The sequence below is a fragment of the Amphimedon queenslandica genome, unplaced genomic scaffold (genome assembly GCF_000090795.2).
Source record: "Amphimedon queenslandica unplaced genomic scaffold, v1.1 AMPQUscaffold_13506, whole genome shotgun sequence".
Lineage (NCBI taxonomy): Eukaryota > Metazoa > Porifera > Demospongiae > Haplosclerida > Niphatidae > Amphimedon > Amphimedon queenslandica.
This window is the reverse complement of record NW_003546258.1, coordinates 438,897-460,695: the sequence shown is the minus strand read 5'-3', so window position 1 is coordinate 460,695 and position 21,799 is coordinate 438,897. Positions and strand designations below refer to the sequence as shown.

General features: G+C 35.9%; 6 protein-coding genes across 7 annotated transcripts; 2 read left to right on the top strand and 4 right to left on the bottom strand.

Annotated features, from left to right (window-relative positions):
• Positions 1-53: 53 nt before the first annotated feature.
• LOC109593767 (uncharacterized) lies at positions 54-1,598 on the top strand. Its single transcript, XM_020008842.1, has 4 exons — positions 54-281; positions 324-412; positions 466-677; positions 725-1,598. The coding sequence occupies exons 1-4, from the start codon at positions 136-138 to the stop codon at positions 1,463-1,465; spliced, it is 1,188 nt and encodes a 395-aa protein (XP_019864401.1). The 5' UTR covers positions 54-135; the 3' UTR covers positions 1,466-1,598.
• Positions 1,563-2,908, bottom strand: LOC100633753 (tetratricopeptide repeat protein 1-like). Of its 2 annotated transcripts, none has more exons than XM_003383853.3 (7): positions 2,589-2,908; positions 2,469-2,529; positions 2,293-2,405; positions 2,204-2,240; positions 1,960-2,049; positions 1,855-1,913; positions 1,563-1,805 (listed from the first exon to the last, which is right to left on the bottom strand). In XM_003383853.3, exons 1-7 carry the CDS (start codon positions 2,889-2,891, stop codon positions 1,635-1,637), a joined length of 834 nt encoding a protein of 277 aa, XP_003383901.1. In that variant the 5' UTR covers positions 2,892-2,908; the 3' UTR covers positions 1,563-1,634. The 2 variants fall into 2 exon arrangements, with proteins under 2 accessions (XP_003383901.1, XP_019864402.1); XM_020008843.1 differs by having other exon boundaries at positions 2,469-2,520.
• A 91-nt stretch (positions 2,909-2,999) lies between these two features.
• Positions 3,000-6,381, bottom strand: LOC100633374 (beta-centractin-like). The gene is made up of 17 exons (XM_003383850.3): positions 6,256-6,381; positions 6,128-6,192; positions 6,006-6,081; positions 5,911-5,949; positions 5,802-5,846; positions 5,679-5,720; positions 5,545-5,607; positions 5,434-5,495; positions 5,246-5,368; positions 5,089-5,182; positions 4,952-4,987; positions 4,830-4,886; positions 4,673-4,753; positions 4,520-4,613; positions 4,407-4,468; positions 4,313-4,353; positions 3,000-3,233 (listed from the first exon to the last, which is right to left on the bottom strand). The coding sequence occupies exons 1-17, from the start codon at positions 6,298-6,300 to the stop codon at positions 3,131-3,133; spliced, it is 1,128 nt and encodes a 375-aa protein (XP_003383898.1). The 5' UTR covers positions 6,301-6,381; the 3' UTR covers positions 3,000-3,130.
• Positions 6,382-6,399: 18 nt separating this feature from the next.
• Positions 6,400-8,949, top strand: LOC100634510 (phospholipid phosphatase 5-like). The gene is made up of 8 exons (XM_003383859.2): positions 6,400-6,601; positions 6,648-6,753; positions 6,850-6,937; positions 7,039-7,102; positions 7,456-7,580; positions 7,791-7,961; positions 8,481-8,504; positions 8,557-8,949. The coding sequence occupies exons 1-8, from the start codon at positions 6,453-6,455 to the stop codon at positions 8,778-8,780; spliced, it is 951 nt and encodes a 316-aa protein (XP_003383907.2). The 5' UTR covers positions 6,400-6,452; the 3' UTR covers positions 8,781-8,949.
• Positions 8,950-9,416: 467 nt separating this feature from the next.
• Positions 9,417-18,301, bottom strand: LOC100640952 (prominin-1-A-like). The gene is made up of 21 exons (XM_020008841.1): positions 17,987-18,301; positions 17,841-17,920; positions 17,584-17,789; positions 16,905-17,025; positions 16,521-16,584; positions 16,038-16,124; positions 15,271-15,482; positions 14,891-14,968; positions 14,473-14,536; positions 13,105-13,267; positions 12,272-12,424; positions 12,039-12,168; positions 11,784-11,978; positions 11,273-11,512; positions 11,045-11,143; positions 10,883-10,936; positions 10,689-10,769; positions 10,556-10,624; positions 10,135-10,224; positions 9,804-9,943; positions 9,417-9,689 (listed from the first exon to the last, which is right to left on the bottom strand). The coding sequence occupies exons 1-21, from the start codon at positions 18,234-18,236 to the stop codon at positions 9,668-9,670; spliced, it is 2,598 nt and encodes an 865-aa protein (XP_019864400.1). The 5' UTR covers positions 18,237-18,301; the 3' UTR covers positions 9,417-9,667.
• A 92-nt stretch (positions 18,302-18,393) lies between these two features.
• On the bottom strand, positions 18,394-21,795 carry LOC100640828 (heat shock 70 kDa protein 12A). The gene is made up of 4 exons (XM_003383908.3): positions 21,444-21,795; positions 21,190-21,336; positions 20,808-21,029; positions 18,394-19,957 (listed from the first exon to the last, which is right to left on the bottom strand). The coding sequence occupies exons 1-4, from the start codon at positions 21,702-21,704 to the stop codon at positions 18,662-18,664; spliced, it is 1,926 nt and encodes a 641-aa protein (XP_003383956.3). The 5' UTR covers positions 21,705-21,795; the 3' UTR covers positions 18,394-18,661.
• Between the last annotated feature and the right edge of the window lie 4 nt (positions 21,796-21,799).

Here is a 21,799-nt window from a genome sequence, read left to right as displayed (position 1 = left end):
ATAATAGTATTCATTGCACGCCAGTCTACGGTTTTTAATATTCGTAAAACTCCGTAATTTATATCAAAATGGCCGACGCCAGACAATTCAATTAGCAACAACCAAAAACATTCAACAAGACGGATATTAAGAGAAATGGCTCGTTGTTTTCCGAGTAGATGTCAGCCCAAGAAGTATATAAGTGTCAGGGTGGAGCTGTCATTCTGTGAAGGGATGGTTGTATCTTATGTTGATGAAACTGGCCAAGAATTTAGAGGAGCTCTCATGTCACATGAAACAAGGTACTCATAATGTAGTTTGGTTAATTACTAATGTAAACCTAGAGCTCCGGCATTAACTGGTGAAGTTAGCAATGATAATAGATCTGTCATAGACCATGATCACAATTATTCTAAGAGATCCAGTTTAAAATGTAAGTCATTTTAAAAAATAATTCCAGTTTTGTCATTATTTGGAACATTAAAGGTGACGATCCCCTTGCCACTCGTAGGAAGAAAACCATAACACCCATCCCCAGTTCTGAACCTAATTACTACATGAATAGCGGTATCAAATCACGTGAAATCAAATCCATTCCACCTCACCCAATGGAAAATGCCAGTCACTGCTTTGTGGCAGTTTGTAAGGCACCGGATCAAGTATTACCGTATGTACCAAGTCACACTAGAAGGGCTAAAGTGAGTTGATGGTACAATTATAATGTAATCATTGATGCTGTGTGTAGCTAAATGCATTGAGAGTTATCGAAACGAACCACAGAAAGGGACATACTAAGAAGGAGGTCATGCTGAATTGTAAACGTCGACCTAAGAAACCTTGCAATCCAAAAATTCAGGCTGTAAAAATGAAGCCTTTTTCAATCAACATTCCTAAAATATCCATTGGGACGGAAAGGGATTTTACTCAAGACATACCTACCAATGTTAGTTTAAATTCTGATTCAGAGGTAGAGACCATTAACTCAATGATACAGGACCCTGCACAACAAACTGAAAAGGAATTAATGGATTCCAACACTTCAACAGCATTTGTAATAACGAGAATAGAGCCACGAGCTCTATTTACTGACAAACTAGAAGAATCCCAAGAAAAAGATATGCCTTCATGTTCTTCTGAAATGTTGGAGCAGGAGAAGGATAGTGCTGCACAAACTGAAGAAATGGAGCTTGTTAGCTCTAGATCTTGTATAGAGACTCCAATGATATTAGCAGAAGAGAACAAAGAGCCAGTAACAGAAAATCTACCTTCAATGATTGACACTGAAAGGACTAATGAACAAAATTTGAATGATTCAACATCATCAAATATACTTGAAACTTCTGCAGGAGCAGAAACAAGTACAATTGATGATGCTAGACCACCTGAAGGAGCATCTCAACAAGAGATGGGTATTCTAACTCATCTTATTACTGATATAAGAAATGAAGCATCTTCTAATCCCATTTGTAATGAGACTGTGAACTAAAAGATCACTTTCATTTCTGAAATAGCTCAGTTCAATGTGCTATTATAATTTTTTTCAAAGTATCTTATTTACATTTTGTGTTATTTTTTGTAAATAATTATAATTTAGTCATAATGGAAGTGAAAACTGAGAACAAGTGTAAAACAAATAGAAATTAGAGGATTTTTCGTTATTTTTGAAAATTTACAGAATAGCCACCAGTGTTTGGATCTTGCTCGAGTTTAAAATTGCTTGTTGAGAGTCCAAAAGGTTTCAAGACAGCATCACCTAGTTCTTTTAATTTACCAAACATCTCTGCCTTGAGTCTCTCATGTTGTTCTGTTATTTGTTGCGGAAGGCGCTACAAACCAAACAAAAATGAATTCAAATCTTCATACAAAGTGTCTCACCAATGCAGCTGCCCGAGCTATTGGTTGGTGTGGCTCAATCTCAAGCACTTTCTTGTAATCTGTTTTCAAAAAATAACTCAAACACTATATTTGTAAGATCCTAACCTTCAAGTGCTTCGTCTAGCCTCTCCAAGGCCTCGTAGGATTGCCCTCTTCTAATTAATGCCTTTAAATAGTCTGGCTTTAGTTCCAATGCTAAATACAGGGCAATATATTTTACTATTATAGCGCTTCAGAGATTAGCATGCAGCTGCAAAATTAAAGCTCTCTATCGCCATTAAGGGTGTGGTACTACTAACATACAAACTCAATTTCATATAGCAAAGCACCAAAAATCCATTTACTTTACCTTTAGTGCAATCTTCAACTACTTCTTCATGCTTTCCCTAATAAAAGGCATACTGAAGCTAGTTGCAAATGTTCATAATCAGCTCTTACCAGTTTAAGATAGCATGCAGCTCTGTTAGAGTGACATACTGAGACCTCCTGATCACAATTCGGTGGATAAACTTTTAGTGCTTCAGAATAATGAGTTATTGCTTGCTCAGTGTCTTAAGAGAGAGAGAGAGAAAGGGTTTTCACATTTTTCAGTAAGTATATGTCAATTGTAATACCTCCTTCCTTAAATGAAGCATTCCCCAGCTCCTTCAGTCTGTGGCCTTGTTCCTTCAATTCCTAATAATCATGTAAATATATATTTTATCTATTTATTTTACACCTAATCAAGTACACACCTTGATTTGTTCTTCAGTTAGTTCAACACTCTCTCCTTTCACTTCAACATCTTCACTCACGTAGCGATTGTCCACATTACTCACATACTCAACCTCAGGAGTCTCGCTTGATGTTGCATTATTAGACAATTCATGGCTGCTTCCACTGGTTTTTTGGTTTTGTTCGACATTAGAAGAAGCAGGACTTTCCTCTCCACTTTCTGTTACTTTTATTTCAGCTATTTTAGACGCCAGATCATTATTTTTTGTCTCCTGGTCCTCTTCTGCTGAGAGATATTCATCAGAGTCAGATTGATCCTCCATTTTCTTTTAGCTTTGGGGTTAAAATTAAAATCGGTGTGGTTACAAGTTAACCACGCCCTCATCAATGAAGTGATTGATTTGATTTTCATTTCACTCAACAAAAAAATATTAATTAATGATAATAATAATAATGATAATAATAATTGGCTACACAGAAAAGTTGAAAGCATTAATTTATCAGTTTTATGAAAGACAAGGAGAAGGAGATAATAAGAAATATGAACACAATTCTCTTCAAGTTAAAATGTTTTCTGATCAATGACTCTAGACCCATTCTCGTCATACTCCTTCTTGGATATCCATATCTTCTTGAAAGTATCTAGTGCTGCTAAGATGGATCCACTAGTGTGAAAATAATTCGAAAAAAATAATCACAAAAATTAAAAGTTTTTTTGATTTGAGTACACAATTGATACTACATGCTACATAGTCCAGTGTTTATCTAGTTTATCATTGGACTCGCCACGCTTGCGTAGGCGGGTACTAAGCAGTTGGGTTGTCATTCTGTCTGTCTGTCTGTCTGTCATTCTGTCACGAAAATTCCTGTTAATTCCTAGTCAATATCTTTTTTACTGAGCTCTCCTGAGTTATAATTCTTTTTAAGCTTTGAGAAAAAGATAATTTATTTAGCTCCATTGTATTTTCATAGCAATCCGTGGTAGCAAAAGCTGAATATTTTCAAGAATAGACCACTTTTCCTAGCCAAATCTTCGTGTTTCACTCTATTTGGTCAAGATTAGCATTGATAGGTAGAGAAAAGTACCTAGATTAAAAAATATGTGGGGATTTTCTAATCTCTTTTTTGTTTGCGAGTTACAGTTGCTCAAAGTTTGTGATTTAGCCTCTTCGAAAAATTTTCAGGCAGCACTGGGGAAAGCAAGAGCAACCAAACTATCTCAGTCTCTTTTAAATATCTAGGCAAATTTTTTGTGCTTGCTCTTTCTTTGAATAGAGCTTCAGATGCTAAAATAAATTTCAGCTTTTCTTCTTTCTCCTACCCACGTGCCATGTTTATCTGCACTGCACTGCACTGCAGTGCTAGGTGCTGACCACACCTATAATTTATTTTATGGATCAGTGCAGTAATTGGCTAATTGCATTGTTGCACTTTGTCAAAATCTATTATCCTTTTTTCAAATATCAAGTTGCTTATATAGTATAATATCATGATGGGGGCAGTACAAGTAACACATTATCCCTCAGGTGAATCTCAGCAGGCGAGTCCACGCACCATGGTGCTTCATTTTTGCTTTTAGTTCATTAGCCTGAAAAATTCAAACTCTGTCTCCTAATCACTTTGGGGCAATAAGTTTTAGTTCTATAAAAAAACTCTCCCAGTTCTAGCATACTATTGCATATTATTCTAGTTTTAGTCTACCAAAGTATTAAAAATGTAAAACAGTCCTAAAGTACATACATACCCCATCCATGTTGAATATATTCTGTCTTGAGGAGCAGATATCTGAAATATTTAAATAGAGAATGAGAGATGGTGGGGAATACATCATCACATACCCTAATTTTGAGTGAGTTTGGCGTTATTTTCTTCATCTCTGAAAGAAGTCTGTCGCCAAAACCTATCAGAAGTAAAAACTACAGTAATAATAATAATAATAATTTCACTGTACCTTTAAATAGAGTTGATCCTCCGGATAGTACAATACTTGAATAAAATGTTTTCCTAAGATCGACGTCACATTTCCTGATAGAATACCCAAGTACCTTTTACAAATTATAAAAACAATCAATAATAATTATTGGATTTATGGAGACTTTCTGACCTCATGGATGCCCTCTGTTTCTTCCCCGATGAGATGCGGCTGGAATAAAACCTCGGGCGCTCTAAAACGAGCCCGCCCAATCTAGAATTAATATTCAATGATGATAATAATAATAATAATAATAATAATAACAATAATAATAATAATAATAATGCACCTGTATAGTAGAGCCATCAGGCAGTGTATACTCCACAGGTTGTGAATCAGTCGATTCCTAAACAACAAAATAATGATATGAATAATATATGTACATGAACATGCAGTTAATGATGAACTTACATCTTTGACAGGTTGCAAAGAGACTTGACATATATCCTATATGATGCATTTTATTAATAAGTAAATTTATTAATATGTACACGTATCTGTATGTGTATGTATATGATACTAATAGTGTGTCTTTATAATATTCTCACTTCTTTCATAGTTCGGACAACTTCAAATTCAGCTGTTGTCTTAAAAATGTGTCCTTCCCTCCTCATTAGCAGCTGTAAGTGACGAGTGACATCCCTAGAAGAGAGAGAGAGAATGAGAGAGAGAGAGAATAAGAGAGAGATGGTATCATTATCATACCTTCCAGCAATATCAGATCTCATTATGGAGTGTGGCAGAGCAAATCCTTCGCATATTGGTACAGCGTGAGTGACACCATCGCCCGAATCAAGAACCACACCTGTTGTACGTCCTGTTGCATACCTAATTAATTGATGGGTGTGGTCAGTATATTAATTAATTAATTAATTAATAGAGGGGCTTCTCACAGGCTCAGTACTGCTTGTATTGAGACGTATAGAGCAGGTACATTGAATGTTTCAAAAAACACCTTTAAAAAGAAGAAGAGGATTTGAGGAGGTTTGTAGCTATACATGTACCTCAGCCGATCTGTATCTGTTCTTCCTTGGGTTGAGTGGAGCTTCAGTTAGCAGTACTGGGTGCTGGATATAAAAATAAATTAAATAATAAAATATAATAAAAATAATTGAGAGAATTAAAAGATATGACTTACATCTTCAGAAGCAGCATTTAGCTGATCCTTTGAATACATGTACTAAAGAAAATGACAGTTAAGGATACACTACCTTCCACCCTTCCCCTCTCTCCCTTCCCCTTCCCTCCTCTCCTCATTTACAGTCCATATTTGCTCCATGTCATTCCAATCAGTGACAATACCATGCTAAAAACAACAAACAAGTAAACACGCAAATAAACATATTATTTATTTATTCAAAATTATGTACCTCAATCGGGTAACGAATATTCAAAAGACCTCTATGCTCCTAATAATAATAATAATAAATATAAATTATAATTAATTAATCAAAGCTACGCCCACTTCTGCAGTCGGACCAATGAAAGTGGATCCCTCCAAACCTCCCGCCATTACTTTAACATGTTTTGGACGCCCCACACTACACAATGAGTCCATTAATAATAAGAAATAGAGAGAGAACTCACTAGCTGGAGAGGCGGACTCTAGGGTCTTCATCACCTGCAAAACCAGCTTTAATGACACCAGAGCCCTGGGGGAGAATTTAAAAAATAAAGTATTAAATATTGAAGAGATAAAGTGTGGATATTCTTACATTGTCAATGACAATAGGCTGACTAGTGATCAGGTCGTAAGACATTTTGGAGGAACTTTAAAAAGAGAGAGAGAAGAGTGAAAGAGCTTGTGTGAATATACGGAACAAATAGGAGTGGCTTTAAAATAAGCCACACCTACCAGTCGTAGTATCTCCGCCCATAGGTGGAGTTTTAATGCATTATGGCGTCATGAAGGATGAAATTATTTTCAGTATTCTTATCTCCTAGTCTGAGCCTCAGGAACTGCATGTACTTAACCCGTAGCCTCAGACTAAACTGTGGGATAATGAAATCATTTCTTGTTCAGGAGATTATTGTGAGACTTGCTTTACTTCTGGTATTTTGGTGAGTTTTACCAGCTAAGCTCCACCCCTCATTGTGTCTATTGTAGCTATCTGGAGACACTGGAGTCTTTTCATCGGAGCATACCCCAAGAAGAACTCTGGCGGTACAAGTACCCTCACCACGGGAGCACTGTATCCACACCAACCCTCTTTGTATGTCAAGATCATTTTTTATAATTACGCACCCGTTTGTAATGCAACAACTAATACCGGATTTCATTTATTTGTTTTTTTTTCATTTATTAATAGTTTGTGTCTGTGTGTCTACCAGCAGCCTTCATCCTCGCCTGTTACATCATATACAGAGACACAACTGATCTTATTCAAGGAACACTAGGTAACGATGGAATGATATTAATGATGATCTTTTGTATAATAATAATAATAATAATAATAATAATAATAATAATAATAATTTTATGTTGATATTATTATTAGGGCTTGCTTTGACTATGGTATTGAATGGTGTCATACTGAATGTAATAAAACTAACTGTTGGAAGGTGTGTCCGCATATATTTATTATTATATTATTTATTGAGCTAAGCCTCTACTAATCAAGTACATTGTCTTTGTCTGTACATGTACATGTACGTTTTGGCGTCACGAGGGGGAGGAACTCCTTAATGTTTTTATTACTATTATACTTGTAGATGTACAGTACATGTATTGTGTAGTCAATTTGTTTTTTGGTTATGTCATAGTCACAGGTAATTAAACTTGCTTGTGGCTCATTTGTATGGTCGCCACAAGAATTTATCCTATGAACTTTTCTCTCCCCCCCCTCTCTCTCTCTCCCCCCCTACCCTCTCTCTCTCTCTCTTCCCCCTTCTCTCTATCTCTCTCTTAAACACAGACCAAGGCCAGATTTCTTCTATCGATGCTTTCTTCACGGTGAGGCAACTCCCGATCTTCAGTGTAACGGTGACCCTCTTCTCATATCTGAGGGAAGAAAAAGTTTCCCTAGTGGACACTCGGGATGTGAGTGCATTAATTAGAGATGGTTAAGTATTGCAATTAATTAGAGCTAGTTGTGTTGTATTATTATTACTACTTAATAATCTTTAATTACATGTACACGTGCTGTATGATCATTTTTTAAGCATTATACTATACATGTACATGTAATTGATTATAAATTAGATTATTATGCATAACATACGGTACATGTAAGTGATGTGCTTTAATTAGGGATGTTTGCTGGTTTTGGTTACCTGAGTCTCTATTTGGCGGGAAAGCTTCATTGTTTTACACTTGAGGGGCGGAGCCAGTCGTGGCGTCTCATTACGGTATTAACTCCCCTCATATCAGCAGCTGTTGTTGGAATATCAAGAATACAAGACAATATGCACCACTGGGAAGGTAAGAATTATCATCCTGTGTTAAAACAACTTCATTTATTAATATGTATAAGTGTATATACATGTACATGTACAGTATGTCGTGTTTGAACTTTGAGCTCATTTTGATCCAAATTATATTTTTACAAACTTTTTAAAGTTGCTCAAGCAAAGACCATTTTTTTAAATGCTCATAAATTTAAAAATTGAAGTCGGAATCAGCTCAAACTTTCTACACAGCATAAGGACACCAATATGTATCAGAAAATGTAATAAAAATTTGGGGTAATTTCGGAGCCATTTTTTGAAAAACACCATGGGCGCCTTGGGTACTTTTCAGAATTTTGATGTTTTTTTAAATGGCCGTAACTTGAAAAATTGAACTCAGAATCAACTCAAACTTTTTACGCAGCAATCAATAATAATAAAATGTACAGTACATGTAATGAAAATTATTAGCCATTTGCTCTACAGCTCCACAATATTTGTACATGTACATGTACGTGGTATTATTACTTTTTTATTTTTTAATTTCCTTTAGATGTTGCTGTTGGCTCATTACTAGGTATTGTATCCATTCCACTATCATATAAGTGTTACCCATCACTCTACCACAGGTTTCTTAATGGCATTCATTTGCTATAGACACCATTTCCCTTCCATATTTGACACCTCCTCCTCCTATCCTTATCACTATCAAAGAATAGACTCCATTTCTCTACCTATTAACAGCAGTAGCTCCACTAATCTACCAACTGGTATGTTAACGCCGAATCGAAGCAGTCATCAAATGCCACTGATATCCAGTAAACTCCAGTTAAGTGAAGAGAAGACACTTTAACGAGAAGAGATCTACTGCTTTACATGTATAGGAGAATAAGGAACAGAATTATTATTTATTAATTTTATTTATTCACTCTGTTACTATTATTATTAATTAGTTCTATCTATTTCTTTCCCCTATTTGCATTATTTTTCTAATTCACAATTTCTAGTAAGCATCAAATAAACAATAGCAATGATAATAATAAAGAATAACATGAACACCAATAACTCTACTATACAATGTACTATAGCATTCCTATGTCACGTGTACATGTACTCCGGATTGTAACCATTACCCCACACACTTGTAAAGGATAAATTGTACACAGAGGTATGTCAGAAATTGACTCTAAGCTTGAGAGAGCGAAATGTGATTTTATATGATGGTACACTGTATGCCACGCCACATGTTACTAGTAACACATCAGTTCTCATTTATAATGTGTAGATACACACTCAGTGAGTGTGTGACTGTTGTAACTCTGTGGGCATTTGACTCAATAATAAAACAGTTGGAATTTGAAATATTTGATGACAAAAGCAATAGCTAGCAGGTGCAATGTCTAATTACTTATAGAGTATAGTACACACACTAACTACGGTATCAATGCAAAGCAGCTGTTTGTACCTGCGTAAGAAATAAAGATAAGTATTTTTACTATTTTACCATATACAGTCACACTGAATGATTATTAAAAATAATTGTTAAGATAGAAAGAGAGAGAGGGAATGAGTGTTTTATATGAAGCATAGAAACAGTTAAGGACATAAAACCGTTAACATAGGGAACTAGATTTATAGTTAAAACATATACAAAACAAATGTGGTGACTCGATCATTTCATAATTAGTATTACTATGAAGTTACTATATAGTTATTATTATTATTATTATTAATTATTTTTTAATATCTTTTATCTTTTAACCTGAAGATGAGAAAAGAGGGAGAGAGAAAGAGAGGGAGAGAGAAAGAGAGAGAGAGAGAGAGAGAGAGAGAGAGAGAACTAAAACTTTTACTGCCATTATTAAATCATTCTTACGGGAAGCTATCATCAAATGGCAATACGCCCAAGTCTTCCTCAAACTTCATTCTCCTGTAATACTGAGAGACCACTATAGAGAATATTATGATGGGGATCAAAAACACGGCACACATTCCTAGTGCCAACCAGAAACCGTTCTAAAAATAAAACAGAAAACATAAAAAAACAAATAGCAATATTTCATGAAGGGATACACCCAAACAAATGACATAAACACATTCCTATATTAATGACAGATAAACAATGACATAAATAAACAATGTACATGTACAGACAGGTAGAGATGACAGATGGTTCCATGTATGTATAATAATGGATGACTGCTTACCAGACCATCAAGTGTAAATTCACAGGCAGCGTTATAAAAACCAGTGTAGACAGCATATACTGGATAACAGTTACCGACCTCATTCTCAAGCTATTTGGAAAGAATAACAAAACATTATTATACACATACATGTACATATATGTACATATATACATTTAGCTGGATGATCTGGTATGTTTTGAGCAATGGTAAACTGTAATTTCTACATAGCAATATCAATGAAGCTCACTAAATTTAAAATTTCCTTTTCAACTATCAATTAATATACTACAATAAACTGGCAGAATACAATGTACATCTATAAAAAATTGCGACAAATCTAACTTCACACTGTATTTTATAAAACTATGAAAATTACCAAATTTAAGGTACATGTACATGTATAGTCGTAAATACATGTATCGTGTGATTTTTAACTCACAGAGTGAAGTGCGTGATCAACCAGCTGCTGTCCGTACCCAATGGCTCTTGGGAATACCGTCTCTATACTCTATATAAGGAAAGGGTTTGAAATGGAGTTGAAAATTAATTAACGTGGGCGTGATTTAACTCACATCTACGAGTGGGTTGATTCCATTATCAATTAGTCTGTCGAAAGTTTGATTGATATTAGTTAAGAGAGCGTTCACACCATTCTAGGGGGGGGGAGAGAGAGAGAGAGAGAGAGAGAGAGAGAGAGAGAGAGAGAGAGAAGTGTATCAAAAAAGATGACTGGTAGCAGACAAGAATCAATAAATTTAGAACTCACCTGCAGTAACATTGTGTTGTTCTGTAGGACTGTTACAAGTCCAGTGAGATTATCCTAAACAATTTTAATAATAATAATAATAATAATTATTATTATTATTATTATTATTATTATTATTATTATTATAATTTTAATAATAATAATAAATATTCCAGGACTTACAGCATCTCCTTGAATGGCAGCAGTTGTGTCATCAATTGTCATCAATTGACTAATGATACCATCAGTTTGATCAGCAAGATCTCGGCCTTGTGGAAGACCCTATATACATGTAAGTAAACATAATTTTAAGGTCGCCTCTATAATTTTGTGGATCAAATACAAACATTTTGATGCCTTAAAAATAGTATAAAACTTTGAAGTAGTGTATTAAACTCATTACTAACTTACACTAGAGTTAAATTCATTTCTAAGTGCTGTCAACTGCTCAATTTGTTCTGTCACATTAAAGGACAGTATAGCTCTGTTCAGCTGTTCAGAAAATTGTGTTATGTTGATGCCGCCTACTCCAGTTCCGTCAAATCCGTTCAACCGGTCCTGAACGTCCTGCGGTACGAAGGTGTCCCGACTAATAAGATCAGAGATGTTGCTAGCAAACCCACTGACTTCACTTGAGACATCTGGTACCAACTGTATCGAGAAGAAATAGGAATAGAAATGAATATATAAGAATATACATGTAATATTATGGTGTGTGGGAATGTGGTGGGGATGAATTAAGCTCAGATTCTAAACTCCAATTTTTCACTGTGGGCAGCTCTAGTACATGTGTGGTTGCTAAAATTTCAATCATAATTACATGCTTTAAAATTTGTTAAAAATTTGTTAGAAATTTGTAAAGACAGTAGTTTTTGTACAGTATTTATCAAAACAAAGCTTTAGTCCGTGGCAGGTCACTTACTTGGGATATATTTGAGAAATTAACGACAGCCTGAAAGTACGAAGAGTCATTCAGTTTAAGCGCCTGGAATACAGTGGTGTTCCCATTGCTGCAGTTATTGAGTATGTCAGAGAATGCAAGACGAATGGAGCCATTTTGTAAAATAAACTGAGAGAGAAGATACTCCCCACCATTGATAGAAGGATTGTCAACAGTCTAAAGAGTAGATTTTTTTTTAATATTTAAATAAGTATAAAGAATAATAGTTGTCATTACATTGTTGATCAGTATGTAATCTGGTCTCTCGAGGTCATTACAGAATTTTTCTAAGATTCCTCCAGAGAAGAAGACAAGTGCAGCAAGCAACATTAAGAACGCACCAAACAGAAATCCCATGATAGCGGCACTAAAAAATAATCACACCCACCAATTAAAACCATGTACAATAATTATTGCAGACCACACCCACTAATTAAGTATAAACCACACCCACTAATTATAAACCTTACAATATTAAAGTGACACCTCCACAGTTGGAGAGATCTGTTCTCTCGTAAGGAGCTCTGTCAGTTCTGAAGCCACAAAGGCCACAGATGAGACCAATGAATACAATTATAACAACAATCACTGAAGAACAACTTATGATTATACCAACAGCATATCTAGAAGAAAGGAAAGAGAGAGAGAGAGAGAGAGAGAGAGAGGGAGGGGGAGAGAGAGGGAGGGAGAGAGGGAAATAAAGGGATATAATCGTGTACAAGTACATGCACCCCACACACAAACACGCATGCACATGCATACACAATAGTAAATAAAACAATTCAAACATGCCAAGTGAGTGTGTGTAAATCCACTGAGATTAACAAACACACACACTGTTAGTATACATACTGATGTGATACAGGAATTATTACACTGTTAGTATACATACTGACGTGATACAGGAATTATTACACTGTTAGTATACATACTGATGTGATACAGGAATTATTGTTAGTACAAATATTCTTAATGTAAGGCATACACTAGCTAATATTACTACAGATGCCTCGGGGGGGGTATAATATGAAGGAAGTATCTATGGCCAGAGGGAAACTACATGAATCAACTTGTGTACACAACATGCAGCTGCACTTATAGTAGAAATTCTAACACAATATAATGAATCGTATTTCAAATATGCTAGCTCTCACTATAATATCTGTGTAACATTTCCAAGTAGTTTTAGTTTTGGAGGAATAAAATCAGGCAATTTTTTGTGATTGAAGGTTTTAATTTGCATTGAGAAGTTCAAAATTTGACAAATTTATGGCTATCTTACATACATGTACATGTATCATACCTGGGTGTGTCATATCGTCTGATATAGTTAAATCCATCAGTGACTACAGTTCTAGCATCATCAATGTAACCAGATGATCCAGTGATATTGTTAGCAATTGATCTTATTGTATCACTAGTGTTGAATACAGTAACACGGAGTGTGTCAACAGCTTCATTAAGTTCTGCAATATACATGTAATTTTAAAACAGCGTAACATAATAGTACACGTACAAGTATATTAAAATCCTAGCCATTTTTGATAAATCTGGCCCCATTTTTGAGCAGTTTTAAAAATTTGTAAAAAATTAAATTTTAATCGGAATGAGCTTAAAGTTGAAAAACAATGTAAACACATGTATATGTACCAGAAAAAATTATTAAAATGTAGAATTCTCTTCTTTCAATTTTCAGCAAAATTTGGGCAATGACCCTGTACTATAGTTATGCCACACACACATATATATTCACATGTACATAACATTACCGTATAGCCAAAAATTTTCGAGGCTTAAAATTTCGTGAATAATGAAATTTATGAAGAAATTTTAAATTCCGTGATAAATATTTTCGTGATTTCATTTTAATAATAATAATAATGACCACGCCTTATTTAATTAAAACATGGCAGATTCAATGTTTGAGACGGACTCTTGTGTCAAGGGGCACCATGTCTACAAATCAGTGTGGACACCAGAGATGGGGAAGATCATCATCTTTGACCTAGGCAGTATGCTTAAAATAGCAATACAGAGTAACAGAGACATCAGCTTGACCGAGAACACGACTTGACACGAGGGCACGTTTATTAGTAAGGTGTGGTTAACCATGCCTCTCAATTAATATTAATTTTCAGGGGTTTAATTTTTTGTGATGCAAACAGTGATCCCGAAAATACAAAAATTTATTCCTCATGAAATTTTTTGGCTATACGGTATTTTATTTCTGTAATTTATTTATTTAATAGTATGTTGACTATAAAAAAACTATGGTACAGGGACTTTGGCCCAAATTTTGAGCAACTTTAAAAATTCGTAAAAAATTTAATTTTGATTGGAGTGAGCTCAAACTTAAAACACAACATAAGTACCTGTATATGTATAAAAAAACCCTATAAAAATTAGGAATTCTGTTGTTTTAATTTTTGGCAAAATTGGCTAAAGTCCCTATTATACATAGTACAGGGACTTTAGCCTAATTTTTAAGCAAGTTTAAATAAAAATTTATAAAAACTTCAATTTTGATTAGAATCAGTTCAAAATTGATACACAACAGAAGGACATGTATATGTATGAGAAAAATAGAAAATGTGATAATATTCTGTGCTAAGTCCATATACATTGTGAAATCATCAGTAAAAGAGTATATTATACTGTATTGTGAGCTAACCTGTATCGGCATTGCTGGTGAAATTCCTCAACTCACTCAGCGCAGAATTAAATGTATCATTACCCTACATGTACACATGTAATTTACAAAAAGGAAGTAATTAAAATAACTAACATATTCCTTAAATCACATGATCCCTGACACAAAACTACTTCTACTCTTTCTCCCCCTCCTCTCTCTCTCTCTCTCTCTCTCTCTCTCTCTCTCTCTCTCTCTCTCTCTCTCCCTCCCTCTCCCTCCCTCCCTCCCTCCCTTCCTCTCCCTCCCTCCCTCCCTCCCTCCCTTCCTCTCCCTCCCTCCCTCCCTCCCTCCCTCTCTCCCTCTCCCTGACCTCTCTCCCTCCCTCTCTCTCCCTCTCCTCCCTCCCTCCCTCCCTCTCTCTCTCCCTCCCTCCCTCCCCCCTCTCTCTCGCCATTACCTGTTTAGCTAAGTCAGTAAGGTCTATCTCTCCTAGAAGATTCTGGACATTTTGTAACTCACCAGTAATGTTAGGAAGCTAATATAAAAATAAAGAAAGAAAAGGAGAGAGAGAGAGAGAGAGAGAGAGAGAGAGCAGCACATGTTGAAGTGTACATTACATAAAATAAACAACATAAAAATAAATAATACTGCTTCACAAAATACACAAAAACACAAACACATACAAAGAGAGTAGCAAGTGAATGTTAAAAAAAACAACAATAAAGTACAATATGAAACAAAAAATATCACAGATACTATACAGTACACAAAAAACACACACACCACGTGCAAATATACACTACACCACATGCATAATTATATAATATTCAATCATACTTGATTATAATCAGCTTCTAAACCATTCTGAAATACTGATGCATCCAACTGCGAACAATCTAAGCTACCAGGAAATGCATCACATTGCATACGAAGATCAGTTACTGATGCAGAAATATTTTGTAGAGTATCATTGAGTCTGCTAGAGCTCATTTGTAAGACTGTGACACTGGTACTCATATTACCAAGAGTAATCTGTACTGCCTCAAGAGCTAAAGGAATGCACATGTTAAAATAGCTACAGATAATTGTACAACTATTATATTACATGGAGCACAAGAATCCCTTTAATTATACGTACATAAAAGTAAGAAATGGATCAACATGTGCTCTGTATGTTTATTTTTGATCTATTCGAACAAATAAACTTAAATTTTTTCTTAATTGCTCATTGTTTATCTAATGTATCGACCTACATGTACTTGCATGTACATGTACATGTATATACCGTATAGCAGGTAAATTTGGAGGAGATAAAATTTGGCGAATTTGGCGTTTTAATAGCCATTCACCAAAATAAAAATCTGCCATTTTGAGCCATTATACACATGCTCAATGGCACATGGCCACAATTTTGCCAAATTAAAACCCACCAATCACCAAAATTTTGGCAATTTGCCAAATTTTAGCCCCTCCAAAATTACCCACTATACGGTACATGCACATGTATTATGTTGTAAAACTACATGTACATGTAGTTTTTAATGGACGCACACAATAACCATTTGGCATGGAGCACGACATCAATTATCATTAATTAAATTTACCTGATGACAGATTAATGGTCCTATCAACAACAGCGTATACATCAGAGCCAAAATTATTAACAACGCCATCAACCTGCCGCAACAGACCTGTAAACAACAAAATAACAAAATAACAACAACAAACAAACAAACAAACAAATACGTATTTATTTATAATCTGATTCATATGCATGAAGTTTGAACAGGCGAACGGTGCGATAATAAATAAAATAAAATAATGATGATAATGATGATGATAATAATAATAAATAAATAATAATAATGATGATAATTATAAAACCGGACAAAAATGTGTTCAAAGGATGTGACACACACAATATATATACACAGACACATTCAAGGTATAGTAAACAGAAAGGAGGAAACATAAAAATACTAGCTACACTGTGTAACATGTAACTTAATATGCAATAAGTACATTAATAAGTTAACTATAATTAGCATTAAAAATGTACTAGTAAATAAATCCTTTTTCCCTCTTACCTCGTGCCTGATCTACCGTTATATCCAAAGTATCGTTGAGTTGGCACAACAAAGTGTCCACTTTCTATACAAAGGAGAAGGATATAGTCACATGACAAGGACCATTCACAACAAACACACACCTGCTACTGATGACTCATGTACACATACAATGCAAATCAAATAAAAATTACACTAATACTATAGTAATAGCTGGCCATAATAAGTCAATGCTTTCCATCACTCCCTAGTGTATTGTCTGTCATGTGTGTGATTATGATAGACTCCATGTGTTAAATTTATTACTACCGGGTCAAGGAAAGTGCTGGCATACATGCAATATTCCAATATCGTTGTATTTAAAGCGTCTGCTAACATTAATAGCTAATAGTAGCAGCTGCTTACCGCGACCGAGTCGTTGACAAAGTTCTCGGCGAGAGTGAAAGTGTCACTAATGGTGTCCTCGAACTCATTCACGCTGTCGTAGACCCTCTGGTTACTGAAGAATGAGAGTACAATACCAGCCCTACAATGAATATGAATAATAATACTAAGAATTAACATTAACAATACTTGCTATATAATATACAAGTACACGTATATTAAGTTTGAAAGTACTAATATTATGTGTCTTATTGTAAATACTCAGATTAATATACTTCTATAACTGTACTATCTATTGTATTATAGTGTGGCTATGTATATATATATGCATTGCTATACAAGTATTGTGTTTAAAACAAGTGAATGCTTATAAATACAATTTTAATGTGTATAAGGGCCCAAGGGAGGGAGGGGGTACTCATTTCTTACTAATTAAATTATTTGATACAATACACATTAAGATATGTATATATGCATCTCTCTCTTGTCACACTACAGTCTGTGTTATGACCAGAAGAGGCTCCTGTAAATGACATCATATAAAAGAGAAATGTCCAACTTGTTTTATTTACACGTACATTATTATTACAAAGACTTCTGGTCGTAACAAGCAAGACATTGTTAGCCCTTCTCCCTCCCTCCCTCCCTCTTTCACCTCCCTCCCACCCTCTTTCTCCTCCCTCCCACCCCTTCTCCTTACATCAGTCCACATACAAACAGAATGAGTATTATCGTAAATACAATCGTCAGGCAGTTGGTACGATTCGTCTCTTCTTGCTTTAGATTCCCACCACATTTGCCACAGCAACGACACAAAGAGAAACAAATGCAGCAGAAACAAAAACAGAATGAGAGGAGCCCGCCCAAGACAGTAAGAGCTATGATACCTGCCCACCATCTTGTGATCTACAAGTATATGTACGTATTTAAATAATTTTAATATTCTATTATCCTCACATCAGTCAGTAGCATGCTAGGCTCTGGTAGACTACTAGAAAAGCTTGTTATATTGTCACCAAGAAGAGGGACCAAAATATCTAAGGAATTGGGTGGTGGAGGAAAAGAACATTGGATCAATTAAGATACTAATATCTACAATATACCTTCTGTAAAGCTACCGGGTCTGGCTACGTTAATAATGCCAGAAGATATGGAGTACCAGGGACCAAGGGCACCTGGGTCATAGTCGACATTAGTGGGAGGACTGTCTGTTGGAAACGGAGCGAATATTAACGTGTCGTTATCATTTGAGGAGACGTTAGCCAGCGGGTAACTGGGACATTGTAGAGACTGGGAGTTCACTGTGCCTACTAACAGATAAGCAACCAGCGGGAGAAGAAGCAAGTTCCTCATAGCAGAAGAATACTATTAGTCTGTAGTGTGTATCCCCTCTGTTCAGTGGAATGGAATGATCGGGCAGCTGAGGGTGTGGCTACTTATTATAATGAATAATTCATATTAGGTAAGTCCCATGTATCAGAATTTAGATCCTTCAATCATTTAAGCTGTCTTTTTAGCATTTATGATCATTATGAAATCCATTAATTAATATTATTAGTAATGAAAAGTGTTTGTGCAAATTTTTGGAATACGAAAATATTAAAAAAGATATAAAAATACACAAATAGATGAAGGCGATAAATAGATAAGGTTTAAGTGGGATGGGGTTTGTTAAAAATGTCATAAAAAGTGCACACACAATACAAAATAAGAGTAAAACAAAGAAGACAAAATCAAAAATAATGATAATAATGATAACAATAATGATAATAATTACTCTATTTATTTAAAAAGTCGATAGCAGACTGTGCAACAGTCCCGCTAGTCAGATCAGTTGCTTCAACTTTAATTTCCGTGTCACCGAACATCATCGTTATCTCAAGTTCGCGAGACTTGCCGCCAGTCGTGTCGGGCATTTCTAAATAAAGCTCACCCGTCCGTCGAACCCCAGGGTCAGTGGTATACAGTACATGCTCTTTCTCGCTGCTATAGATCCCAATCACTGTCGACGTCTGGTACGATTTTGCTGGAGTATATCGACGGGTTACCTTCTCTCCCATTGCAATCGATTGGTCGACGGTCACGAAAGTATCAAATATATCGGTACACCACTCCACGCCGTCTTTTTTTATCCGTTTCTCGGGTTGGTGCTTGCCGGGTAGAAACCTGTTCAGGACTCCAACTCCGTATGTTAGTGCTGAGCGTCTTACTCTAACGACTGTAGGATCTAATCCAAACATGACAGCTCCTTTTAGTATAGTAAGACCAACGTCCTGTGGTATGATGACTCTCATTTCGCCTGAGAAAGATCGTCTAATTTCATTCTGGAGTAGAGGTGACTCTGCAAATCCTCCTACCAAGAATAATAGTTTGACGGAGTCGAGCTCAGGTTTTCTCAATAAGTCTGCAATGTGTCTCACTATATCGTGTGTTACTGGTTCAAAGAGAGCGTGCATTGCTGCCGGTGAAAGTCGGAGCATTCCTTGCGAGGACCACCTGATGTCTTTATTACCGTATTTCTTGATGGCCGTCTCTACAGAGTGACCTTTGAGTTTCTGATAGTGTTCTATGAATGAGAAAGGGAGGGATATGTTGAGAGGTGTGGCTTTTGCCGGATTCGCCGTCCTCTTCTTTGCCTCGAATGCAATCATCAGGTCGACCCAACCGGCAGGCTTTGTGTTCTTAAAACTAACCACGAAATCGATGCCAAATATTTTGATGAGAAGGTTCTCAAATTCCCTGTCAACTCCGACGGCACCCCAAGCCCCACCAGAGGCTTTATAGAGTTCCTTCAGAGTCCCTGCTCCTTCTAATTCATGGACTGTGAGATCAACTGTACCGCCCCCACAGTCAACGACTATATATCGAGTCCCGGCTTTAAATTCAGCCGAGACTGGTACTCCAAAACTTGTGTTACTTACGCGACGAAGTGACTTCAGTTGGCTAGTGCTCTGACTGTAGTCTTCTTCTGGAACAAGTTCTCTTAGCTTCAATTTCCGACAGTAAATGGACGCTGCCTCTGGTTCCAGTGCTATGAGGAGCTGACTTGGATTAGCTAGACTCGCTAAGCCGGCCTAAAAATTTTAATATATTTTTTATTTAAATATTTTAAATAATAATAAATAAGCTATGCATTCTTAGAACATGCAAGTACAAGTGAAAGGTAAGTGGCTAATTACATAAAAATTTTATTATTGTCATAGTTATTTAACTGGGTTGGTTAATTTTAAAAGAAAGTACGTCATTAAGTATGTTGTAATTTAATGATTTTAAAATAACTAGCTCTAAATTGTTAGCTTTGAAGTCAATTAAACTCATGTCAAGAGTCATGAGAAAGCATTTCATTCATAATTGCAAAGGTCAATACTCATCATTCGTGACATCAATTAGTACATGGTCATGCACTTTACACACACACGCATATACACACACTTCATTACTAACAATTTTAACAAATCAAATTCAACAGTAAGCTATATAATTAATAATGTTTAGAAGACCACATGAAAGAGCCTTTCAAAAGTATCGCCGGAATATTTAATCCGCATACTTGGTACATTAAACCAGTTTCTTTGATGATGTAACACTGCATAATGAACCACAGCTGCTTTAAAAGATACGTTATACGACTAAAAGTCGGTAACCTGGTTCGTATAGCTATAAAGCAGCTCTTTATGTACCAGGGATAACACACTAACCCTAATACGTGATAACAAATTGGTCACATCACTCTGTACATCATTTACAGCATCATATACATGTGGAGAGTGTGTATGAGCAATGATAGTCTCTTAAACCATTTCATAAGCATGTAATTAAACATTTCACACACAGTAAACACACTCACACCACACAAGAACTACAAGCCATGCAGATAGCACACACATACATACATGCATACACCATTCCTAGTAGTTAACTTACATCATATGCTGCTTGTCTCATAAACTGTTTTGCTGGTTGTCGCCATATGGCCGGGACTGTGATGACCCATCTTATGTCATCGTTGACTATTCTTGTCGAGGATTGATCTGAGAGCTCTTGTAGACAGTGATCCTTAAAGAATCTCAATGCATGAGAGAATACGGTCAATGCTAAAGTCTTCTTTCCATTGGCGGCAGTCAGCTCTACACCTTTATGGAGGTCCTACACAAAATTGAGAGAGAAGAGTGACCACACAAAAACAGAGACACACAAGCTGTAATAGCTACTGTGTGATAAATTAATGACTGTATTAATAATGATAGTAATATAGTTTACACAGTGATGCCATTCCAATTAGTATTGGGTTCAAATCTACACCTACCTGGCTAGAATGCAATGTCATCTTAAACTTTTCAAAATAGGACCACTTCTTTGCTTCACTCTCTTCAAGGTCGTGATAAAAATCCCTTGCGCTGAAACCGAATGAATGAAACTCTCCATTCGGCTTTAGCAGAAGTGATGTTGGGGTCTACGAATAATCAAAGAGGCAGATTATGAAAAATATTAATAATAAACATTCCAGTCATAAGACAAAGTAGAACTTGGGTATGGACTTTAAACTTTTATATCTTGTACCTTCATATTAGTAACGCCTGGGTCACCTCCCTCCCATTTGCGCATCATATGCACACTGTCTGAGTCTCTCAGAAAAGCAAATGCATAGCCGCTATATGTAGTCCCAAAGTCGATTGCTGCTACTACGAAATGCTTGTCTGGATCCGGTCTCGTGGATATTGTGCCTCCGGGCGTTGGTACAGGAGGGAAGCCGTTATGACGAGTGTTTGTAACAGTAGAGGACTCCTCTGGACGCTCATAGAACTGACCGCTAGTAGCCATTTTTTGCTTCTAAAGCAGAGACTGGTCAGACTACATGAGAGAGAGAAATAATACAGGAAGTCGTCCCATGGTCGCATACCAGAGAAACCCACACA